Genomic DNA, 19,120 nt, shown 5'->3' with positions numbered 1-19,120 from the left:
TGGGTGGTGACCGCCCTCTCTAGGACTCGCTTGGGGCCATTCAACAGGGATCATAATAACAACTACCTCATCAGTGGTGGCTGAAAATGTGAAGAAAGCATTTGGTCCAGTGCCCGGCATAAATGAATTCTATGCACAATTATTTGTTGCCAGTATTGCTGTCTACTCTACGCCATACAGAAGTTCTTCATTGATGCCAGTCGTGATTCAAGCCAATGTCACCTCCAGACCTTGAGTGGGGCTTCTCCAGACAGAAGCGTAGCCTCCGCACCCAAATAGGAGGAGGTTACAATGACGGGCCTTCCAGCTCTGTCGTTACTGGAGGCTATGACCATGGAATACCAATGGTCCCTAAATGGATGACCGTGACCTTGGCCATTAAGTGTAGCCCTTGACTCGCTCTTTGGCTTCAGACATCAGCTTCACGGGAACAATAAGGAAACGATAAGAAACCGTTAAGATCACCTTCTAGTTGAAGCCGATGCAAGATCTTAACCAATCTGACCAGCAGCCACAATGCTATCTTGGCTTCTCATCATAAATATTTGAGGAGAAAGTCTTAGGAGATTCCACAGTTATTTCCGAAAGCTGTCATCTTCGCCCAGGAGGCTGCCAGCATCGCCACTGAAAAGGCCTGACACAAAGCTACCGAGACATTCCCCTGCCTTCCGCTGTTCAATTAGGGGCCAGATAAATGAACAAATTGTTCACACATCCAACTGTACATAGTTAATGCAACCGTCCTGATAAAAGACAATCTTCCAAAACACCATCACTCCAGAGAATTAGCCGTCCGCGGCGCTCTGCCCAAGCAAACAGACTTTTAGCATTGTCTGCAAAATGTCTTCAGACAGGCAAACAAAACACGATTAAACCGTCTTCACTCCAGAGCCTCGGTGCAAAGCCCCTTAAGAGAACAGAGACCAGCAGTGATCACGGAGCCGGAGGGGGGGGAGCTCTCATCTCACAAACGCTACACGCAAGATGATTAATAAATCAAGGCTACAAGGTATCCACGATGAGTTATGTTTATATGCCTGAAATGTGTTTGCCTTATCTAGTTATTATCGACCAAACCTAAGATTTTCCAAGTCAGCCTTCTGGCCAAAGAGAAAGGGTTTGCCTTGCCATTAAATTTACAAATGTTGTCAAGGATGTTTCTTGGCATTTCAGCAATTGTCAGGCCAGTAATTAAAATGGAAGCAGCCCTTTCCTGACAGTCAATTCCGTAATCGTGTTTGAGCGAGTGTTTTACCAAATTACATTAGATGCTTGTCAGCTCAAGTCTCGGCGCAGAGGCAGGACGATGGCTCCGAGTCAGACAGAGCTGTGTCTCATGCCAGCACGTGGCTCACACGTTGTGTGGTCGTGAGTGGGTCATCTCACCACTCCCAGCTTCTGTTTCTTTGTCTATAAAAGACAGACCAGAACGTCTCCCACACATAGCTGTTGTGAGAATAAAATGAGGTCTTGTGGGGGCAGGTGCCTAGCACAGAGCCAGGCACACAGTCGATGTCTCTCACCCTACTAGAAGGAGTTCAAGTCCAAGCAGAGATGAGCCTGGGAGCCAGAAGCCACTGGCACCCATGCCAAGGAGGTGGGCACAGGAGCCGGGTTGCATGGAGACGGTTACAGCAGGTAGCCACAGCGGGCACTGGAATCACAGCACACAGCACTCCTCTCTTCATGAGCCCTTACAGTCACTCCCGAGTGGATGGAGGGATGGATGATGGAAAGACGATGGAGGGGTGGGATGAAGGAAGGAGAGAAGAAGAAAGGGAGGGAGGGAGGGAAGGAAGAAGTTAGGGAGGCAGGAAAGAAGGAACGGAGAGAGGAGGGAAGGAGAGAGGAGGGAATAAGGGAGGAAAAGAAAGACAGTTGGATTAAAAGTATTGATAGGCCGGGCACGGTGGCTCACATCTGTGATCCCAGCTGTCTGAGGCCAAGGTAGGCAGATCGCTTGGGCCCAAGAGTTCAAGACCAGCCTGGGCAATAGAGGGAGACCCCATCGCTACAAAAAAATTAAACAAAATTAGCCAGACATGGTGGCTCCCAGCTATTTGGAAGGCTGAGGAGGGAGGACGTCTTAAGTCTGGGAGGCAGAGGCTGCAGTGAGCTGAGATCAGACCACTGCACTCCAGCCTGGGCGTCAAAGCAAGACCCTCTCTCTAAATGAATAAATAAATAAATAAATAAAAGTATCGAAAACTGGCCATTCATAGATGACCCAGCAGTAACCTTAGCGCTTCACAAGCGTCTTGCTAGCAGACTTCCTCAGGCTTTTGCTTACAAACACATTCCTCTTTCATAAAAGTATATTCTTTATTGGGTTTTCTCCTAATTACAAATGTAAGACATTCATTTAAGAATATTGACTTACACAAATGTATTTAGTCATTCCACAGATGCTTCGCACTAGACCATGAGACACAGACTAAGCAATGTAGCCAGAAACATTCTCCAAAGCAAGAAAAAGGCACCATCGTCTCCTCACCCAGAAACAGTGCTGTTTGCCTTCTGGCCTGCTTCACGCCTCTGTCTCTACGGATTCATTCACGTATATGGACGTCCCTTCCTATAGCACTGGCATATATTTGTGTGTGTCACATGCGTGCATGTATTTACGTATGAACGCGTGTATATGAAGACATACGCACATTAGTCATTTAATTACCTGACTTTCTCTCGTTCGCGGCACTCACCACCATCTGAAACGATCATATTCCGCATTTGTCTTCCTCCCTGTCTTTTGCACTCAGCTGTAAGCCCACGGGAGGGAGGGTTCATCCTGTACCGCCCCTCCCACCATCCTAACTCAACAGCTAACACAGTCCCTGGTGCTCAGTGCATACGTGCTGGCTCAGTGAATGAGGAGTTCGAGGCCCAAGTGTGGTGCTATTCCCCCTCGTCATCCTCAGTGAAAATGATTCTCTTGACTTTTGTCCTTTGTTGGATTTTATTTTGTATTCATTCATTTATTTTTTTTTTTTTGAGACTTGTTCTAGCTCTGTAGCCCAGTCTAGAGTACAGTGGCACGATCTCAGCTCAGTACAACCTCCGCCTCCCAGTCTCAAGAGATCCTCCTGCCTCGGGACCGCAACCCCCACCCCCCAACAAAGTAGCTGGGACGACAGGTGCGTGCCACCATGTCTGGCTAATTTTTCTATACTTGGAGAGACAGGGTTTCGCCTTGTTGCCCAGGCTGGTCTCAAACTCCTAGATTCAAGCAATCCGCCCACCTCGGCCTCTCAAAATGCTGGGATTACCGGTGTCTACCAGTGCACCCAGACTCTTCATGCGTTTTTTAAAATTCCCTCGGCTAAGCAGAGGACAGTAGGAGGTGTCCTGCTGAGAATGCCAGGCCTTACATTTTCCTATGCGGGGTGGGTGGGTGACACTGCCCGCCCAAGCCCTGGCATCAGTCTGCTTGGCTCCCAACATGTTTCTCAGAATTGTGCATGAAGTCCCATGCCGTGGCGGGTGAATGGGGCCCTCGCCCACCTAGTCGAGCAAATCTCTTTTAGGAACCATGATGCCAACAGGTCTCTCCACCTTGGCCCTGCCCCGATTCCTATTTGGCCGACAGATTTTATTTGATGGGCAAAGCTCTTGTTAACTCTTGATGTGCCTCGGTTGGCTGAGGAGCCACAGAAAATGTCTTAGCAAAATTCCTGGGTCTTGGCAGGGAAGAGGTTAGGCAGTCCCAAGACCTTGGGCAGGCCGGCGTGAAGGCATGGCCTGGTCCACACAAGAGAAGGTTTCAGATCAACTCGTGAACCCTTACAGTCCCTCCCCAGTGGATGGATGCATGGAAGGACAGATGGAGGGGTGGGATGAAGGAAGGAGAGGAGAAAGGAGGGAGAGAGGGAGGGAGGGGGCAGGAAAGAAGGAAGAGAGGGAGGAAGGAAGGGGAGAGGAAGAGAAAGTTGGTATTTACTTGTTAAAATAGTTCTAGATCCAGTAGTTCACAGGCCTTGGTTAGAAACCACTTTCAGTATCTGGAGGAGGAAGGGGTTTGATACAAGGGCTTGGAGGCCTCTTTACACAGTAGATGGATGTGAAGGTGACAGAAGTCACTGGAAATAGCAGGGGGTCGGGCGTGCCAGAACCTTGAGAAATGGCTGCAATCCTCAGCTCCTGCTGCACCCAAGCGGGTGGGCCTGGGGAGGATGCTGGAGACCCTGGCGCAGCCTTGGGCCTGCCTGCAGCAGGTGCTGGAGAACAAGGCGTCTCCACTGTTGTGCCTGTCAGCACTCACGTGAAGGCAGCTTGGGGTGAGAGTCTAAGGGAGTGGAGGGTATGTGGTCTCCAGGCTTCCAGGCTCCTGGGCTTCAAGTGGGGCTGAGAAGGGCTGAGACATCAACACACAGAACAGACAGAACAGAAGAGAACAGAGCACCGCCTCCCTTAAATGTCAAAAGTCTGCCCGACGTGAGAGTGAAATACATCCCATCAGTGTGTTCAGCAGCACTGAACTCATGGCCTGAGCGCGGACTCCGTGCCAGGTGGGGCTTGGGATTCAGCAGTGAACAAGACAACACTGACCACGCAGCCTCACGCGGGGCTGGGCCAGGAAGGGAGCACAGTAACACAAGGGGAGCGGGTGGGGGGCCGGGCTTCCTGCAGACGGAGCTGCAGTCTGGGGTAATGGAAAAGCTGCAGAGAAGGATGGTGGCAATGACTGCATGGCAGCGCGGATGCCTAGCGCCTCTGAACTGTGTGCTACGTGGGACATTTTATGTTATGTCTGTTTTACCACCATGAAAAATAATAATGTAAAAGGATGTTTTCAGAAAAAAGAATGGCCTGGAGTCAGCGCCCATTTAGAGGGTGCACTCAGGAAGGGCCTCCGAGGCGGTGCCTTGGCACTGCCCGCTGTGGGTTAGGAGGAGCCAGTCATTTGGAGCTCGCTTCCCTTGCTGTTTTGAAATCTCAAATGTCTCATCTCAGAAAGTAAGTGGGCGAGGTGACGGCTGTGTTGATCAGCTTCATTTAGTCATTGCGTGCTGTGCATCGTGTGTGTATATATACACACACATATATCAAAATAGCACGTCGTACCCACAAATGTTTACAGTTATGATTGGTCCATTAGAAGTAATATTAATACAAATAAAAATAAAATTTTTTTAAAAAGGAGCCAGCTACACACCCTCTGGGAAGGGGCTCTCCGGAGCCAGAACAGAGAGCCAGCCTGAGGTCAGGGAGGCCAGAGCCATGTGAGAGGGCCCACAGGTATGAAATAGACATGGGTGTGAAAGAAGTCAGAGAGGCCGACGCAGGGCAGGCCCGGCTGAGAGTCAGGAGGTGGGAAGGCTGAGCTCTCTCCCTCAGCCTGCCGGGGCCCCTCACCCCTCTTCAGCGGTCTCCCCTCCTCACTCCCCGATCTCTGCAGGGTCCCTCGGGTCTCCATCCAAGGCCAGTTCTTCTTCTCACTTCCCACCATGCCTGGGTGAGCTGATCCCCAGGACCCTCAGCCAGCAGTCTGTGCATGGAGCTTCCAAATGCCTTTCCCACCATGCAAATTTCCTCTCCGGCCTAGCTTCATTTATCAACCCCTCCCCTTCCTCCACCCAGGTGTACCTCAGGAACTTCGGCAGCTCACACGGACCTCAGCGTCTTTCCCTCACCAGTTCTTCCTCCTGTATCCCCATCTCTGCGAAGCATCGTCAGCTACCCTTTGACCCAAGCCCGAAGCTTAGTGTGCTCTCGTATTTCCCCATTTTATTTATTTCCCAGCAAAGCCTCTGAGCCGTAACTCCAAGGTGTCCTTGAGTTCTGCTTGCTGCCTCGCCCCTCCGGTTTTCCTACCTCTGCTCAAGGCCAGGTCACCAGGTTATCTCACCTGGTTAACCACCACAGCCTCCTCTTCACCCCCAGCCACTGGCATGTCCCCCTGGGCCCTGCCCTGCAGGCAGTCAGAAGTTGGCCAAGGGCATCCGGCAAAGTGAGACCCATTCATATACAGACTGTGGGGGTGTGGTGAGCCTCTGGGACCTGGACACAGCCCAGGACTGCTCTAACTCATAATGCGTGGGAGCCACGTCTGCAGGGGAGTCTGGGAGTGAGTCTTGAACCCCAGGAGCACCTGGGAGACTGTGAAGGGCCCCAGCAGGAATGAGCCTGCAGACCACCTGTGATTTCTCCAAGAATAGATCTTTCTTTCTAGTTGAAGAAAGCAGCAAAAGGAATGAAGACCCCTCATAGTTCTGACACTTGCAAATGTTTTGCCTCATTGGGAACCTCAGCACAGAAGAGATTATTATCTCCAAGTTAAAAGTGAGGAAAGGGACTTGCCCAAGGCCACATCTGAGTCGGACTCTGCATCCTGGGACCTCTACAGCACTCAGGGTCACCCGAACATGGCCATCGCTGGGGTGACTTTCTCCTAAATCACCAGCTAGCTGACGGAGTGTGTGCTGAACATCCAGCGAGCCGCGTGCATTCAGCCTCAGGGGAAGCACCGGGAGGGAGAATGCTTTCTGCTCGTTGTGACTCACACCGGCTTGGATGAGACACTCTGGGAAGATTCTAATTTCAGATCCGGGGGTGGAGGCTGCAGTATATTTTCGCCTCCACTGTTTGCCTCGCTCAGCGGCAAAGCCAAGTTGTCTGTACCCTGAGCTGGGCCAGGAGTAGACTGGGCAATGGGGTTTGAAATAGAAAGGCAAATCCAAATGACACCAGTCCTTGAGGCTAAACTTGGTAAAGGGCAGACTAAAAGCGGCCTCCCCGGGACAGAGACTCGTGAATGGAAAGCAGAGGTCTGCAGAGCCGAGTGTGAGCCACAGCTCTAGCAGGGGCCAGAAGTGGTTTCTGGATGCTGTTTGTTTTCCTTTTTTTTTAACTTGGAGAGTTGAGAGTTGGGATATGATGAGCTTTGCTGCCAGGAAGACTGGGACGTTGGCACCACCTTTTGGAGGAGCTGGGTTGGAAGCCCTGCAGCAGGAAGAAAGTGCGGGCCAGGGAAGGGGACTCAGCAGCGTCCCGCAGGCCGGGGCAGGGCCATAGCCGGCTCCTGCAGGGCTGGATCACAGGGGTCGTTCTGACACGCTGGTTCAAGCAAGAGGCCAGCTGGGACACAGGCCAGGGAGGCAGGGAGGTATAGACTCATTGTGAAGAGCCAGAGAGGGGCGTCCAGGCCTCGACTTCAGAGGGATCTCCTGGCCTGGCAGGGAGGGGATGGCAGGGTCTCTCTGCGGCATCTTTTTTGCAGAGTCAACTCTGGCCCACCCCGTGTAACCTGTGTCATCTATAGAAATGCTCCTGACGAGTGGCGTCTCCTCCACTTTGGTCCAGGCTGGGTGAGGGGCCCTCTCTGCTCAGGGCTGCCCTGATAAGTACACCTCTCAGACCTACTCGGTGACCTTCCTGTCTGCTGTGATCCCCTGGGGGGCAGGAATCCCATGCATTTCAGCTCCCAGCCTGGGGATCTGCACATATGGGCTGAATGAGTCAGTCAGTCCCCTCCAGAATGGGCCGAGGGGCTGAGAGGGAAGAAGGAATGGGAGCCCTTCCCTCCCAGCCTCACCTTCCCTCTTCACAGGGTCGGAAATCCATCTCGAAAGCCATGGACAGACCTGCCCTGCAGACTTCTGGAAGCCACTGCCAGTCTTTGGGGGCAGGAGGGATCTCTCTAGACTCTTCCAAGCCTGTTGCATTGGGACCCAGTGCTGGCCAGCTGCCTTCTGGGCAGGTGCAAGGAAGGATACCATTGATCGCAGTGTTCGTAGAGGTGACAGACGTCAGGGGAAAAGCTGTCTGTGCGATCTCCCACGGGGAACATAGGCTCTCTGGCCTGTTTTCCCATCTGAGAAATGGGGATAATCACACCCACCTAGCAGGTATGCTGTGAGTATTTAATAAAGTAGGGGACTCCCTGAGCCTGTATGTGCCCCTGACCATTTGCAGGGCCCCACACACTGTACTCCCATTTCTCAGACTCCCACTTCAAATCACTTGCTGTTAGTCAAATGAATCTGTCAAGCATTTCTCTTCACCATATTTTAGAATGTCGCCTCTAATTTCAAAAACCCAGCCTCCTGGGCCCCCAGAACCCAGTGCAGGTACATATGTCTCCCCCAGAATAGTAAGCGGTAAAAATACACCCTTTAAAATAGAGGCTGGTTCCTGATTTGGAGGAGCAACTGCCAGCTCCGCCTGGCACGGTGCTAATTGATTTGTTTTCTTTGCTCCAATAATCCCTTCCTGTCAGCACTTTCCTCTCCCCATCTTTCCCGGCTCACTCTCCCGACTCAGCACCGAAAATAGCCCGGGCCCAGATGGCTGGGACCCAGGTTGGAGTCACTTCCTCGAGCTTTTCTCCTCTCACCTCCGTGTCACCACCTGCAGAGCCTGGGCCAAATGGAAGGTGTGGACTGTGCAGAAAGGGGCTGTGATGGAGAAGCGAGCTCTGTACCCAGAGCCCCCACTGGCTGTGTGTGAATAACGCCGAAGCCCATTCACTGGGATCACAGTCCTGGGGAACTGGCAGTGATTAAGACATGAGCACTGCCAGGCTGGGAGGCTGGCAGCAGAAGCAGACTCACCAGGAGGACACCAGGGCCACCAGGCTGTAGCCTATGTATGCACAGGATGCTAGAGGGGGCAGAGGAAGCTGTGGAATAACTCCCAATCATAGAGGGCTTCCTGGAAGAGGTGACCTTTGAAATGAGCCTTGCAGAACAGTGTACTCGATGAGCAGATAACAAGGGGAAGAGCATCCCAGCATCAAAACAGGCTCACATATATGAACGAGAAACACTCAGGTTTGTTGAGGTTGTTCAGAAAATTTGGAAGAAGCTATTTTGATCTGATCACACGTGGATTTTATGTCATTTTGAAAATTGAAGGTTTGGCTATGAGTCACCAGTGGCAGGGGTGGGGTGTCTTGGTCCCACCATGCATTCCACCCAGAGGGAATAGTACACGCGCAAGTGGTCATCAGGTTGCAAATGGCCTCCACTAACTGGAGGCACACAAGGAGTTTGCCGTGGCTGTGATGCCAGGAGCCTGAGCGGTGGGAGGTGAGGCTGGAGGAGAGGCAGGGCAGGGACCCCCGCCTGCTTTCTCTCTGCCTGAAGCCCCGTCCCCCAGGTCTACCAGTCAATTTTCCATCCATTCTTGAAGGCTCATCTGGGTGTCACCACCTCCAGGAAGCCCTCCTACCTGCCTTTGTACCTGCCCAGCACCTGGGTGCTATTTTGCCTCTGTGCTCCCGAAGAGCCCTGTGTTTACCTAAATTCTTGCTTGGACCATGTGGTTTTGCAATGTAGAAGAATGAATGAATGCATGAATGAATGAATGAATGAACAAACGAGTCTTCATTGATGTGCAGAACTTTAAGTGGTGAAGATGAATAGGTGGAGGAGTTTTTTCTATGAGTTTTGCTGTCCAAGCTACTTAAATGTTCATATTGTTTTCCTCCCAGAGCTGAAAAGTAAACAAACAGTTCCCTTAGGGTTTCGCAGACTGAGTCGGCATCGTTCGCTTGTTCCTGCGTGCATTCATTCACGTGTCTGTCAGGCACAATTCGCAGCAAGCTCCGTGTCAGCCCTGTTTTTTCTCAAGGTACAAAAATGGCACATAGGCCAATTAGGAAGGCGGACACATAGGTGCCTGGTTAGAACATTTGGAAAACTGTATCATGGGGAAAGTGCTTTAATGAGGGAAATTTGGGCTTCCCTGAGCAAATGGCATAGATGGAGCCAGATGTGTGGGTCAAAGTTGCATGGATGATGAATGAGCCTGAGGACTTCCTTCCTTCTTCTGGTTATCCGGGGAACCCACGTGCAGTGTATGCAGAACCTTGGGAGGGGCAAGCCGGGCACCGTGGCTCATGCCTGTCATCCCAGCACTTTAGGAGGCCAGGACGGCTGGATCACCTGAGGTCAGGAGTTTGAGACCAGCCTGGGCAACATGGTGAAACCCTGTCTCTACTAAAAATGCAAAAATTAGCCAGGTGTGGTGGTGGGTACCTGTAATCCCAGCTACTCAGGAGGCTGAGGCAAGAGAATTGCTTGAACCTCGGAGGTGGAGGCTGCAGTGAGCTGAGAACGCACCGCTGCACTCCAGCCTGGGCAACAAAGCGAGACTCTGTTTCAAAAAAACAGAAGAAGAAGAAGAAGAAGGAGAAGGATGATGGGGGCATGCCGCAGGGACACAAGGCCCAGCTGACGGGGGCATGCCTCAGGGACGCAAGGCCCAGCTGACGGGGGCATGCCGCAGGGACACAAGGCCCAGCTGACGGGGGCATGCCTCAGGGACACAAGGCCCAGCTGACGGGGGCATGCCTCAGGGACGCAAGGCCCAGCTGACGGGGGCATGCCGCAGGGACACAAGGCCCAGCTGACGGGGGCATGCCGCAGGGACACAAGGCCCAGCTGACGGGGGCATGCCTCAGGGACGCAAGGCCCAGCTGACGGGGGCATGCCGCAGGGACACAAGGCCCAGCTGACGGGGCTTCCCGGGGCCAGAGCTGGAGCTATTTGAGCAACAAAATTTCAGAACAGTCTCCAATTATAACTCAAGTGTCAAATATTCATGAGCTCGCAGTAATATAAATAAATGATTGAATGAGTAAATCATGGAGGGGAAGAGACGAACCACGCTAAAGAATTCCAGATCATCGATGTGGCTCTTCCGTGCTCGAGGTGGGGGGTAACTTCCACCCCTCAAGCGTGGGCTGCGCGTGGTGACTTCCTTCCTAGAGGACAGTGTGGCAAGGACAGGAGTGTGGCTCCACCAGGGAGACCCTGACACGCGGGACCCCGGCTGGGAAGAGCAGCGCCATCAGTGGCGAGTCTGCTGATGGCCAGGCCCAGTGGGAGGCGTCTCACTCATCCCTGCGGCCCTCCTCCCAAGAATCCCCAACCCCATCCGATGCCCAGAAAAACATTAGACAGACCCACATTGAGAGACGTCCTCCAGCGTGCCTGGCCAGCCCTCCTCAGAGCTCACAAGGTCAGACAGCACAAGGAAAGTCCCCAGACTGTCCCAGCTTAAGATGTGCTGTGGTGTCCTGGCGGTGTCCTGGAACAGGAAAAAGGAATACTGAGGAATCTGGACAAAGCGTGGTGTTTGGAGAACACTGACGTGCCGACGCTGGCGTCCTCTGGTGGTGCATGTCCCAGGCTGATGCAACGTGTTAATAACAGGGGAGCAGGGTGTGGCGTAGACAGGAACCGTGAGGCTCGGCTAAAACGCCCCGTCCTGCGTGGGGGCACCCTACAGAGTGTGGCAGGGAACAGGGCTCTGGAGTCAGACACTCGGCTCCCGTCCTCGGCTCTATCCTGACCGTCCATGTGACCTCCCTGTGCCTCATTGTCCCTATCCAGCAGGGAGCTCCCTGGGCTATCTGCAACTTTTCTGTAAATCTGAAACTATTCTATCAAAGTAAAAAAGTAAATTCCAATCGCTGTTACGTCCCACCAAGCTGCCTTCCATTCTTACTTCTGGGCCCTTCCCCTTGATAAAGTCATACCTACTTCTCCAGTCACTTGTCACTAACAGAATTGTAACAGATGGCTTTCCCGCTGTGTCTGTGTGGTGTGTGCAGTAGGGTCCTTTCACTCGTGAGCACAGAAGTTCCCCAGTGGTTACGTGCTCTTTGCCAACATTATGATGTAATGGGACGCTCCCCCAACCAGCCCTCAGCTCCTCCTCGTATTTTTTCCTATGGATAAACCACACCAAGAGGCACAGCTCTGAGCATACACCGCGTCCCCATTTCAGGGACCAAAGTCGTCCAAGGAATCGCTGTCCATGGAGCCCACGTCGTTCTCTGTCAGGCCCCCGGTGTGCTGGGAGGGCAGGGTTTTGTGCTGATGGAGATTAATGACCATAGCTGGGAAATTCATGAAGGTTTCCCTGGAAGGAATCTATGGAATCACAGTTTGTTCACTTAAAGGCAGGCGCTGTGTGCAGCCCATTGACTTTTGCTCCGTGAGCTTAATTGTCTTCCGGAGATACTTTGCGGTCTGGGAAGGCCACCGTAGTCGCCTTGTGCCATTGCCCATTGTCCTTCCCAGGAAAGCTGTGCTCATCTTTGGCAGGACTGGTCCCACCCAGCCCCGCGTGAGGCCCAGCTTCAATGCCCCATCCTACATGGGCGCGCCCTGTAGCATGTGGCTAAGAACAGCGCTCTGGAGTCAAATGTTTGACTCCAAAGGGAGACTTCCTTTGGGACTTGCTTTGCGTCCCCTCTTAGGACAAGAACCATGTCCAGTACAGCCACAGCTGTTCTCCTGCCTCACCCCCATCCCTGCAGACCCCAATGCCCGTGTAGGCCAGGACTCCACATGTGTGTTGAATGAGGGAATGAATGAATGAATGAATGAGGGAATGAATGAATGGACACTGTGTGCTTGTAGAGTCAGAGTGAGGGGTGCACACTGAATCTCTGGGTAACCTGGTTCAAATTCCATGGCTGTGTGACCTTAGGTAAGTTTTATCTGCCGCCTTGTCTGCCAATTGCAAAACAAAGTGGCCCCAGGGCCCCCTGTGAGTGTCTGAGTCTCTGTCATTCCGAATGTAGAGATGCGATATCCCGAGTCTCACCAAGCCACCAAATCCAGCCGGGATAAGGGGATCTCCTCCTAAATGACCCACTCCTGTGCGGCCCCTTTGAAAACCTAAACGAGGCCACCCTCTCCCTTCCTCATGCCTCCCTGGAGACCTCCCACCCCAAATAGCAGGATCCCCGGTTGGCAGAGCTCTTGGGTGTGTTTGCTGGGGCTGCCATGGCAAAGACCCACCCACGTGGGGGCTGAAAATAGCAGCCATGTATCCCCTCACAGTCTGGAGGCTGGGAGTCCAGCATGTCGACCGGGCTGGTTCCTTCTAGGGGCTCAGAGGGACTCTTCGTTCTGTACCACTCCCAGGCTTCTGTGCCGCTGGCAGTTCACAGCCGCAGTGACCTGCAGATGCGTCCCCCAGCTCCGCCTCTGCCTGTGTGTCGCCTTCTCTCTGCATCCCCACCTTCCCTCTCTGTATAAGGACACCAGTTATTGAATATAGGGTCTACCCCAAATCCAGATGGCTTCATCCTGAGATGCTTAGCCACGTCTCCAAAGACCCTATTTCCAAGTGAGATCACAGTCACAGGTACTGGGGGTAGGGATGTTGATGATCTTTCTGGGGTCCCCATACAACCCACTGTGCCTCTGTCTGAGGCCTGGCAGGCCTGACCCCTGGCTGCTGCTCCAACCCCATGTCTGTCTCCCCTCTCCATCCCCTACATCAGCCCCTCGGGCCTGCCCCTGAGTTTCCCGGGGACCCTGGCTCAGCGTTCTCCTCTGCTGGAGGTAGTGGGCCCCACCCAGTCATTCCCTCCCCATCTATCCTGGTCCTGCTTTGGAGCAGCTGTCCCTGAAACAGAGCTTTAGACAGAGTCTCTGAGTGTTCACCTGTCTTGGCTCTCTGGAATGGATTCAGAGGCCGTGAACCCTGCATTTACAGCGGAGCCTCAGCGTCCAGAACAGTGCCCTGCACTCCATGAATGAATGAATGAATGAATGAATGAATGGCTATGATTAGCACTGAGCTGGCTGGGTTTGGGTGGGACCTACCATTTCTGTGGTACCCCCTCTCTGATGTGTTGGGGAGCCCAGCCCAGGCACTTATGAATGAATGAATTAGTGAATGAATGAATGCATGAATGGATGGCTACAGTTAGGCTGAGCCGGCTAAGTTGGGAGTGGACTTGCCATTTCTAGGCACCCTCCCTGGTGTGTGAAACCAGGCCCAGACACCCATGAATGAATAGATGAATGAGTGAATGAATGGCTGTGATTGGCACTGAGCTGGCCAGGTTGGGGGTGGACCCTCCATTTCTGGACATCTCCTCCCTGGTTGCAGGGGTGAGGGCCGGCCCAGGCACCCCGTGAATGGATGGCTACAGTTAGGTTGAGCCGGCCGGGCTGGGGCCGGGCTGCCATTTCTGGGCGCTCTTCCCTGGTGTCAGTGGTTGGGGTGAGGCACTGCCCAGGCCTCACAACCGTCTTTGTGTTTCAGGTCATCCTTGTCAGCTCCTCACTCAGTGACCGGGACCAGAGCCTATTCCTCAGCACGGACGAAGGCGCCACCTTTCAGAAGCAGCCCATTCCCTTCTTCGTGGAAACTCTGATTTTTCATCCCAAGGAGGAAGACAAGATCCTCGCCTACACAAAGGAGAGCAAGGTAAGATGTGCGGGTGCCACTCGCGTGGTCTGTGGGGCTGGGGTCCGCTCCACCCACCCGGAAGCGAGTGCCCACTTGGAGCACATGGCACCCGGAGCCCCTGGGCTGGTTGAGGAGGAGCCTCCCAGGGCTGCTGGCTGGGATGCTGGACCATCGCCCTCCTTGGTGCAACCTCAAGGGACCTCACCTGCTTGGCTGTGCTGTGGGAGCTGAATGAAGTGGTGGTGGGCGGAGTACGGGAGTCAGAGGTTGGAGAGGAGCCAGTGAGTGGCAGGCGATGAGGATCATGCCTGTCGCCATCCCTCTCTGCCCAAGAGTCACAAGGCCTTTCTCCACTTCTGGAACATTCCCCACACCCTCACCAGGCCTCACGGGGCCTTTCCCTCAGCCTGGAATGCTCTTCCACCCTCACCCAGGGTGGCGGCTTGTTCTTCAGACCCCAAATCAACATCCCGTCCTCTGGGAGCTGTGTTCATGGGACTCAGCAGAGAACTGAGGCCCCGTCCCCGGGACAGTGGGGGAGCGGGGGCCAGCCTGGTGGGGCGCACTGGGCTGCATCTGCGGGGGGTGCCCACCTGGGTTCTGAGGCTGGGGAGGGCTTTGTTCCTTCCTTGCAGCCGTGGGAACAAATGGCCACAGGCTGCTGGCTTAGAGCAACAGAAACTTACTCTCTCACAGTTCTGGAGGCCCACAGTCCAAAACCAGTGTCGCTGGCCCAAGATCAAGGTGTCAGCGGGGTGCACTCCCCCTGGACTCTAGGGAGGAGTCCAACCTGCCTCTTCTAGCTGCTGGCAGCTGCCAGTATCTCCTTCAGGGCAGCCTCATACCTCCCTCTGCCCCATCTCCACAATGCCTACTGCATGAGAGAGTGTGTGTGTGTGTGAGTGCATGGGTGTGTCAGTGTGAGTGGGTGAGTGTGAATATGTGTGTGTGAACATGTGTGTGGGTGGGTGTGAAGGTGTCTGTAGGTGGTGGGGGTTAGTGTAAATGTGTGTGACTGTGGGTGAATGTGGGTGAATGTGTGACTGTGAATGTGTTTGAATGTGAATGTGGTATGTGTAGGTGTGTGGGAGTGTGTGTTAATGTGAGTTTGTGTGAATGTGTGTAAATGTGTATATGAGAGTAGATGTGGATGTGAATGTGTGTTCACATATGTGTTCATGGGTGTGGGTGTGAGACTGAGTGTGAATATATGAGTGTATGTGGCTGTGGGTGTGAGTATGTGAGTGGGTATGTGTGTGGGTGAGGTTGAGTGTGACAGCATGGGTGTGAGGGTGTATTTGAGTGTGTGAATGTGTGAGTGTGAGGGTGATTATGTGCATGAAAGTATGTGAAGGTGTGGATGTGTGCATGAAAGTGTATGTAAGTTTGTGGGTGTGTGAGTGTAAGAATGTGTGTGGGAGTGTGAATGTATGTGTATGTGGGTGTGAAAGCATGTGTGGATATGTGTGTGGGTGAGGTTGTGTTTGTGAGAGCATGGGTGTAAGGGTGTATTTGAGTGTGTGAATGTGTGTGGATGTAAGGGTGATTGTGTGCATGAAAGTGTATGTGAGGGTGTGGGTGTGTGCATGAAAATGTGTGTGCATTTGTGGGTGTGGGTGTGTTTGAGAATGTGTGAGTGTGGGTGTGGGTGTGAGCATGTGTGAGTGTGAATGCATGTGAGTGTGTGGGGCGTGGATGGGTGTGTGCATGTGTGAGAGCCTGTGAGTGTGTGGGTATTTGCAAGTGTGAAACTGTATGTGAGCATGTCGGGGTGTGGGTATGTGTGAGTGTGAGAGCCTATGTAAACGCGGGTGGGTATTTGTAGGAGTGTACACGACTGTGTGTGGGTGAGAGCCTATGTGAGCATGTGTGTGTTTGTGTGAGTGTGCATGAGTGTGTGGGTGAGTGTGTGTGTGTGTGTGTGAATCTCCCTCTGCCCCTGCTTTCTGTAAGGACTCGGGATTTTGTTTGGGGCCCATGCAGATAGCCTGGGTGATCTTCACATCTGGAGACCTCAACAATCCCATCTGCAGGCTCCCTTTCTGCCCTGTGAGGTAATGGCTACAGGTTCTAAGGATTAGGACATGGATACCTTTTGGGGCCCACTCTGAACCTAGCACCTCTGCCCAATAGGAGGTGTGGGCTCCACAGTTGCAGGAAGGGTTCCAGTAGGAGGCCTGGTTCTGGGTAGAACAACTGAGCCAAACTGGGCTGAACAGTCAGGGAACAAGAGGAATAGCACATGCCTGTCTCTCTGCAGTGCACTGAGTCTTCCCACAGGCTAACTCCAACCAGAGGCTATAGGAAAAAGGTCAGTCTCAGGGCCAGGGAAGGGTGGATCTGTGACCTATGTAGATAGGTCAGCTCCCAGGGTCAGAGAAGGGTTGGAAAGAGCCAGCATGAACCTAGAGGGCAAACGGAAGCTGCCAACATCAGCAGCCTTCCCTGTGCACCCTAGGCCAGCTTGGGCCCCAGGATTTTACACTCTTCCATGCTCCTGTGCTTCTCTTTCTCAACACTGATCACCATGGGTACCTGTTAGTCCATATCCACATTGCTATAAAGAACTACCTGAGACTCATTTACAAAGAAAGAGGTTTAATTGACTCATGGGTGGGGAGGCCTCAGGAAACTTAATCATGGTGGAAGGGGAAGGGGAAGCAGGCATCATCTTCACAAGACATCAGGAGAGAGAGTGCGCAGGTTGGGAACTCAAAAATACTTTTAAACCATCAGATCTCATGAGAAGTCACTCACTATCACACAAGAACAGCATGGGGGAAACTGCCACTGTGAGCCAATCACCTCCCACCAGGTTCCTCCCTCCATGCGTGGGGATGACAATTTGAGATGAGATTTGGGTGGGACACAGAGCCAAATCATGTCAGGTGACTATATATTTGTGTGATCATTTGATTATTGTCTATACCCAATATACACACTTGGGGCAAGCTCCTTGAAGGCAGGGAAGGTGTCTGGTCTTTTTTACCATTTTAATCTAAATTGTCTGGCTGAAAATATTAGTTGGATGAATAGATTGAGGATGGGTGGGTAGATGGATGGATGGGTAAGGAGGAATGGACAGATGAATGAATGGATAGATGTATAGATGATGGATGGATGGGGATGGATGGGTGGGTGGATGGATGGATGGGTGGGTGGGTGGATGGGTGGATGGGGATGGATGGTAGATGGGTGTAGGGTGGGTGGGTGGATGGATGGGTGGGGATGGATGGTAGATGGGTGTAGGGTGGGTGGATGGATGGATGGGTGGATGGGGATGGATGGTGGATGGATGTAGGGTGGGTGGATGAATGGATGGATGGGGATGGATGGGTGGGTGGATAGATGGGTGGATGGATGGGGATGGATGGGTGGGTGGATAGATGGGTGGATGGATGGGGATGGATGGGTGGGTGGATAGATGGATGGATGGGTGGATGGATGGGTGAATGGGTGGATGGGGATGGGTGTAGGGTGGGTGTATGTATGGATGGTGGATGGGTGTAGGGTGGGTGTATGTATGGATGGGTGGGTAGATGGATGGATGGGAATGGATGGGGATGGATGGGTGGGTTGATGGATGGATGGATGGATGGATGGGAGGGTAGATGGGTGGATGGGGATGGATGGTGGATGGATGTAGGGTGAGTGGACGGATGGATGGATGGATGGATGGGTGGATGGGGATGGATGGTGTATAGGTGTAGGATAGATGGGTGGATGGATGGATGAATGAGAGGATGGATGAATGGATGAATGGGGATGGATGGGTGGGTGGATGGATGGATGGGTGGATGGATGGATGGGTGGATGGATGGATGGGTGATGGATGGGTGGATGGGTGGGTGGATGGATGGGTGGATGGGTGGACGGGGATGGATGGTGGATGGATGTAGGGTAGGTGGATGGATAGATGGATAGATGAGTGGATGGGTGGATGAGTGGATGGGGATGGATGGTGAATGGGTGTAGGGTGGATGGGTGTAGGGTGGGTGGGTGAATGGATGGATGGATGGATGAATGGATGGGTGGATGGAGGGGGATGGATGGGTGGGTGGATGGATAGGTGGGTGGATGAACGGGTAGATGGATGGGTGGATGGGTGGATGAATAGGTAGATGGATGGGTGGATGGGTAGATGGGGATGGATGGTGGATACGTGTAGGGTGGATGGGTGGATGGATGGATGGATGAATGGATGGATGGATGGGGATAGATGGATGGATGGGTGGATGGATGGGTAGATGAATGGATGGGTGGATGGATGGATGAATGGAAGAATGGGAATGGATGGGTAGATGGGGATGAATGGGTGGATGAGTGGGTGGATGGATGGGGATGGATGGATAGGTGGTTGTATGGGTGGGTGAACAGATGGATGGGTGGATGGATGGATGATAGGTGGGTGGGTGGGTGAGATGGATGGGGATGGATGGGTGGGTGGATGGATGGGTAGATGGATGGGTGGATGGGTGGATGGGGATGGATGGTGGATGTGTGTAGGGTGGGGAGATGGATGGGTGGATGGATGAATAGATGGGTGGATGGATGGGGATGGATGGATGGATGGGCAGATGGATGGGTAGATGAATGGATGAGTGGCTGATGGATGAATGGATGGATGGATGGGTAGATGTATGGGTATATGAGTGGATGGATGGGAATGGATGGGTAGATGGGGATGAATAGATGGATGAGTGGGTGGGTGGGTGGATGGGGATGGATGGATAGGTGGTTGTATGGGTGGGTGAACAGATGGATGGGTGGATGGATGGATGATGGATAGATGGGTGGATGGATGGGTAGATGGGGATGGATGGATGGATGGGGATGGATGTGTGGATAGGGATGGATGGATGGATGGTAGATGGTGGATGGATGGATGATGGATGAATGAATGATAAATTTCTACCAATAGGGACTGTCCAGGTCAGGGGCCTCCAAGTGAAGATTCCTG

At 52.9% G+C, this 19,120-nt stretch overlaps 1 protein-coding gene across 2 annotated transcripts in view; it reads left to right on the top strand.

Moving 5' to 3' along the window:
• SORCS2 (sortilin related VPS10 domain containing receptor 2) overlaps positions 1–19,120 on the top strand; it is a 571,039-nt gene that overhangs the window by 442,526 nt on the left and 109,393 nt on the right. For both annotated transcript variants that reach the window (XM_064365545.1, XM_064365541.1), the window contains exon 4: positions 14,014–14,178. In XM_064365545.1, coding sequence (XP_064221615.1) covers positions 14,014–14,178 — 165 coding nt within the window. The remainder of the gene's footprint in view (positions 1–14,013; positions 14,179–19,120) is intronic.

This window comes from Aotus nancymaae, unplaced genomic scaffold (genome assembly GCF_030222135.1).
Source record: "Aotus nancymaae isolate 86718 unplaced genomic scaffold, 86718_ANA_hifiasm-v0.15.2.pri h1tg000006l, whole genome shotgun sequence".
In the NCBI taxonomy this organism is placed as follows: Eukaryota; Metazoa; Chordata; class Mammalia; order Primates; family Aotidae; genus Aotus; species Aotus nancymaae.
This window is presented reverse-complemented; position numbering and strand designations above follow the sequence as displayed.